The following is a 6,497-nucleotide window of genomic DNA, read 5'->3' on the forward strand; positions in this document are numbered from 1 at the left end:
TATTCTATTTTGAGACTCGAGTTGCCCCTTTGGGCCTCATTTTTAGCAGTCAAGTTGTTTATGTCTTTGCATGGCATTGAGTTGTTCTGTTGAGTCAGGTTTCCGCTGAGTTAAGAAAGCCAGGCCAAGGGTTCGCTTGGGGCCAACAATGGTCTCCGAGTGCCGGTCCCGCCCAGGGTGTAGGCTCGGGGCGTGACAAACTATGCCTAAGTGAAGCTCATACTGAAAATGTTGTGCATGTCATGAATGGGAATGTTCCCGTCTCCTTAGAAGCCATAGATGATCAACGGCGACTGATCGTTCAATTTGATCTTCAAGAGAAGCAATTTTATCCTACAAGGCATAGCAGTGGTATTACAAGTATAACCCGCACCTTTATTTCAAGGCGAACACATATTCGAAAATGGAATTTCTCCATTGTTTCACAGTTGAAGTTGCTTAAGGTGTTGGATGTATTTTCAATTGAATACGATTTCTCTTGTGTAATACCTCAACTTGTACATTTGAGATATGTTGCTGCAAAAATTGGGGAAACTTTTTCACTAGCCAAATTGAGAAATCTACGGACCATAAGTTTTGAAAGTTTTCTAGGGACCAAGTTGAAGCGCCCGGTAGATATCTGGACAACAACGGAGATTAGACATGTGGATATTAGATCACCACTCTATATATCTAATCCTCTTGAGGCAGAACATCCTCTGTTCCTCAATAACTTGCAAACACTCACTCTTCACTCTCTCCTTTTGCGGTAGAAATCATAAAACGAACTCCCAATCTAAAAGAACTAAGGATTTTACATAAAGCTAAGCATTCTGATGGGCTTGCTATTCTTGATTCTCTCAGCCTTCTTGAGAAACTGGAGAAATTACACCTAGAAGCACAACAAACCGTTAACCAGATCATGATTTTCTCAGCGGATATTTTCCTTCCTAATCTCAAGGAGTTGACATTATCATTTACTTATATACCATGGGAAGCTATCAATTTACTGGCTAATTTACCCAATCTTGAGGTGCTCAAAGGGTATTCTGCATTCGATGGAACAGATTGGAGACTAAATGAAGATGTTGTGTTTCGCAAATTAAAACGTCTATTACTGCATAGGTGTAGAGATCTACAAAAGTGGGAAGCTGGTAGTGATAATTTTCCGATGCTTGAGCAACTAATACTACATTGGTTTATTCAACTGGAGGAGATTCCCGGGAGTATTGGAGATATAATGACACTAAAATTGATCCAAATAGAATGTTGCAGCTCTGGTATAGAGACAAGTGCAAAGAAAATTCAAGAAGAGCAACAAAGCTTCGGAAATTATGAGCTTCAACTTCAAATTACTCCAAAGGTATGTTAAAATTCCATCTTTGAATCAGATCACTTGTTTTAAATTTGTGATCATTTGGAGTGTGGTTTAATTGAAATTACAAATTTAAACAACACTTTGTTGAACAATACATATAAATTTGTCAACAATACATTTTGTTAATTTGTGGTGTATTTCTCAATTTGTTTTGGAAATATTTTTGGGAATTGTGTAGAAGGAATGAAAGACGAAGAGAGAGAAGGGTACTTGAAGGAAGCTGGTGATGATTATATGCTTCCACATCTTCTCAATTTGTGAGCTATACTTCCAATTTAATGCTTTATTTTCTTCTTTTTAACTTTCTCCTATTACTATGTTTTTAAATTTATAATCATGTATGTTGTAGCAATCATACCGATCAGTTACGTCATAGAGTCGGAATTTTCACACACAAAAAAATAAGAATAGCATATAGAGCGTGGAGGAAAATATTGTTTACTTGCATATATATCAAATACAAGAAAATAAGTAACATATTATTTATTTTCTAGAAAATATTTTCAACACACCTGTAGATTGTGGTTTTGTATAACTTGTTTTCCTACTCATCTTAGACAAGTTATTTTCCTCAGCTTGTGTTTCCTAAAGATAATTAACCAAACAAACCTGTGAAAAATTGAAAATATTAAGTGATATAGATAATGAGAATTCATATAGTCGATCTCCAACTTGTTTGGAATAGAGACACAGTTGTTGTCGTAGTGATATCTGTTAATCAGTAGCTTATTAGTTAATAAATCATTTTTTATAGTAATTATGCTCTCAAGCTTCCTGCAAATAAATTCCAGATATGCATGGCGAGCCTAAGGCACAAGATTTTGAGATTTATGCTCCAAATGCAACATTTGTAGATCCCCTTATGCTTAACTTGTCTATCTTATAATAGTAGCCTTGTTTAATTTTCAACGTATTCTTGTTATATCAGAAATGAGGAGCAAAAAAAAACCAATTTCAGTCGTAAACGACTCTGTCATGCTTTCTTTACTATTTAATCTTGATTTTTTCACTCCCGTTGTTTTCTTCTTCCCAAACTGCTTTATAATGCTTATTGAGGTGAGGGTCTATCAGAAACAACCTCTTTACCTCACAAGGTTGGGGTAAAGGTCTGCGTACACACTACTCTCCCGAGACCCCAGTTGTATGTTGTTGGTTGATTGAATTGAGAGGTTGCAAGTAAAAATTCAGAGTAGTGCTTGCTTTCTGTTTTCTGCCTTTAACGCGTCTAGTAATTAGCATGTTCCTTTCAATTCTACTTCCATTCATAACTTCCTCTATATTAGTAAGGCTGATTATGAATTTTACTGTTGATTGAAGGGTGAAGCAGATAAAATCATCATTATATTCGCTTGGGAAGATGTAGGGCTCTACATATACAGGGTTTTTAACGCGTCTAGTAAAAGTCGCATTGACCTACTAGCTTAAGGCAGAGGAATCTCATAAATTGAGCAGGCCAAAATATACTCAATTATTGAAAACTATAATATGATGTAATATCTATGTATTGATGATGTTAAAAAAAAATTAATTATATACATTGACAATAATGTATAAAAATACTCCCTTACTAATCCAGTTTGGACTTTGTAGATATTTTGAGAGATAATTTTTTTTTATATCGTAATTTATGTGATACGGTTTAAATTTTAAGAGTCAAACAATTTGATTTTGACGGTAAATTTGGACATGTGTGAAATCTTTTGATTATTAAAATTTAGAAATTACGTAAAATTTATTAAAATAGTGCAAGATGTAAATAACACAGCCACAAACTATTGTCAACTATATATTTATAACATCTCTGTAGACTGTATGTGTGCATTTAGCTCAAGCAAGCAGCAGGTCAATATACCTGCTTGCCTGCTGAGGGTAGTTGAGTCATTTGACCTGATTTGTTTTCCTTCTATTGTAAAGACATTTTTAGCCCATATTGCATTGCCCTCAACATTGAGATACAAGTTTTAAACAATATATTCAATCGTTTGCAATAATATTTAATCCAAATAAAATTATAATTTTTAAAAATTGAATTCAAAATCAAAGTTGTAGGCTTTTTAATACCGTTTGTGGAGAGTCAACTATTGATATAGATGAAAAAAAGGTACACATATTTATTATTGATTAACATATATTTATTGTCCGTTAACGAACAATTCGCTTAATGTGGACGTGAGGGAGTATGAAAAGAAATTACCAATAAAAGAAGGAATACGAGAGCGTTGGCCTTTGTTTATTTTGAATAATAATTTGAAAAACAGCTTCAAAACATTTGCAAAGGTATCTCTTTGTTTCTTGATAATTTCTGCTTGTGTCTTGATTAGCTTAAATGGATCTCGATTAATTAATTGCAGTTGTCAAAGAAGACAAAACAGATGAATAATCCTTCTTAGGCTGATTAAGCCATTGTGTCATCATTTGTCAACAAACCCATCAATTGTTTAATTAAAGATAATGACAAAAGTTTAGTCCTTGTTTCACAATTATAAACAAATGGTGTCCCACATTTGGAAAAAAATATAATCATTTGGACAAAACCTCTTAGCCTAATAATAACAAAGCAGAGACATTAAATCTGCAAATTGCAATAATTGTTATCCTCTCTATTGACTCTTTCTGCCCTGCAAGAGAAATGGCTTATGCTGCTATTTCTTCACTTATGTATACATTGGAACAACTCCTAAAGCCTAATCACTCTTTGGTTTGTCCAAGTTCTACACAACAACATGTTGAATCTCTCTATCAAAATCTCTCTGCTCTGCAAGATTTCCTTGATGATACTACCACAAAGGATATTGAAACTCTTAAGGTATATATGTAATTCATTAAATCTAGCTTACTGATGTTATATATATTCTTTTTAATAATAATTAATTTATCGATTTTCAATTTCAAGGTTATAGAAAAGAGGATCAGAAATGTAGTTTACAAAGCAGAAGATAGAATTGATTCAAGTCTAAGAAGCATCATTGTAGCAGATCACGAGGACAAGCGGCAAAAGGCATGTACATCCTTTTATGAAGAATTGTTGAAAGTGGAACAACAAGTTTATTTTCTCAACAAAGAGGTGATGTTGATCGAGTTTAACAACCATGGAAGCAAATCTGCAGAATTAGCAAGAATTTCCTCCTCACTAGAAAAAAGTACAATCGAGGAAAATACTATTGTTGGGATGGAGGATGACTTCAACATCATACTTGATCGCGTTACTACCCAAACAGACGAGTTAACTGTCATACCAATTTTTGGTATGGGCGGTATAGGTAAGACAACTCTTGCCAGAAAAGTTTATGATGATTCATACATTCGTTCTCGATTTGATAAACAAGCATGGGTCACTATCTCTCAAGAATACAATGAGAGACAAATGCTTCTTGAACTTGTCTCTTCAATTACTGGAAGCAAGAAAGAAACAAGCGATGATGAACTAATGGAGATTGTGTATAGAGGTCTTAAGGGTAGGAAATTTCTAATTGTCATAGATGATATTTGGAGTACAAAGGCTTGGGACCAAATGCAAAGAACATTTCCAAATGATGACAATAGAAGCCGAATTCTATTAACCACTCGGCTTAAGTATGTTGCTGATTATGTCAACTGCCCTGATTTTCCGCCTCATAATAAGTCTTTTCTAAGTCAAAATGATAGTTGGAATCTATTCACCGAAAAATTATTCAAAAAAGATTCGTGTCCTCCTTTACTTGTAAAAATAGGGAAGCATATTGTACAACAATGTCAAGGATTACCTCTCTCGGTGGTTGTCGTTGCTGGACTTCTTGGAAAAATGGACCCTACACATGATAATTGGAAGAAGGTTGAGGAAAATCTGAACTCATTCTTTGGTACGGTGTCCGAACGGTGCCAATCAATTCTGTCTCTGAGCTACAATTATTTGCCCCAGTATTTGAGGGCTTGTTTTCTCTATGTTGGAGGTTTTCCTGAAGATATGGAGATTGATGTTTCCAAGTTGATTAGGTTATGGATTTCAGAGCAATTCGTAAAGGCAAGAAGCAATAAAAGATTAGAAGTGGTGGCAGAGGAGTATCTACAAGAGTTAATTGATAGAAGTCTAATTTTGGCTGATAAACAATGGGTTCATGGAATGATGAGAAGTTGCAAAATTCATGATCTTCTTCGCCAACTATGCCTAAGTGAAACTCATACTGAAAATGTTGTGCATGTCATGAATGGGAAAGTTCTCAAAGCCATAGATGGTCAATGTCGAGTTATCCTTCTGTCAAATTATGAAGAGAAGTATGATTATTTTCCGCGACATAGCAGTGGTATTGTCCGTACCTTTATTTCAATGGGTGTAGCTTTTCCAAAAGAGATGTGTTCCATTATTTCAGAGTTCAAGTTGATTAAGGTGTTGGACGTGTTACCAGTCCTGTACGATTTCTCTAGTGTAATACCTGAGCTTGTACATTTGAGATATGTTGCTGCAAGAATTGAGGAAGGTCTTTCACTAGCCAAATTGAGAAATCTACAGACCATAATTCTTCAAAGATATTTCTCCAGACCAACAACGTTGAAGCAGCCAGTAGATATCTGGAGTATGTCAGAGATAAGACATGTGGATATTCAATTTCCACTATATATATCAAATCCTGTTGAAGCAGAACAACCTTTGTGCCTTCTGAATAACTTGCAAACACTTTATCCCTATAACTCTCCTTTTGTTGAGGAAATCATAAGAAGAACTCCCAATCTAAAAAAGCTAAAGATTTTAGATATATCTGAGCATTCTGATTGGGCTGTTATTCTTGATTCTCTCAGTATTTTACAGGATCTGGAGACACTACACATACAAAACATTGATCCGATGATTATCTCTGAAGACATTTCTCTTCCTAATCTTAAGGAGTTGAATTTATCAAATACTTGTATTCCATGGGAAGTTGTGAATTTGCTGGCTAATTTACCCAATCTTGAGAAGCTCTATGGGCATGCTGCATTCGATGGAACAGATTGGAAAGTAGATGAAGATGTTGTATTTCACAAATTAAAATATCTACGTCTATATACGTGCAGAGATCTGGAAAGGTGGGAATTAGCAGCTGGTAGTGATAATTTTCCGATGCTTGAGAATTTAATACTGTTTGAATTGCCTAAACTAGAGGAGATTCCGGAGAGTATTGGAGAA

The 6,497-nt window shown here is 34.8% G+C and overlaps 1 protein-coding gene and 1 long non-coding RNA gene across 4 annotated transcripts in view; both read left to right on the forward strand.

The window, feature by feature from the left end:
* Window positions 1-204: 204 nt before the first annotated feature.
* LOC107058995 (uncharacterized) lies at window positions 205-2,948 on the forward strand. The gene is made up of 3 exons (XR_001472469.1): window positions 205-1,342; window positions 1,536-1,614; window positions 2,675-2,948. It is a non-coding gene; the product is annotated as an uncharacterized lncRNA (long non-coding RNA).
* Window positions 2,949-3,883: 935 nt separating this feature from the next.
* LOC102598617 (putative late blight resistance protein homolog R1B-16) overlaps window positions 3,884-6,497 on the forward strand; it is a 16,299-nt gene continuing 13,685 nt past the window's right edge. For all 3 annotated transcript variants that reach the window (XM_015305325.1, XM_015305326.1, XM_015305324.1), the window contains exons 1-2: window positions 3,884-4,163; window positions 4,251-6,397. In XM_015305325.1, coding sequence (XP_015160811.1) covers window positions 3,987-4,163; window positions 4,251-6,397 — 2,324 coding nt within the window. In that variant the 5' untranslated portion in view covers window positions 3,884-3,986. The remainder of the gene's footprint in view (window positions 4,164-4,250; window positions 6,398-6,497) is intronic.

Source organism: Solanum tuberosum, unplaced genomic scaffold, assembly GCF_000226075.1.
Source record: "Solanum tuberosum cultivar DM 1-3 516 R44 unplaced genomic scaffold, SolTub_3.0 scf00745, whole genome shotgun sequence".
Classification (NCBI taxonomy): Eukaryota; Viridiplantae; Streptophyta; class Magnoliopsida; order Solanales; family Solanaceae; genus Solanum; species Solanum tuberosum.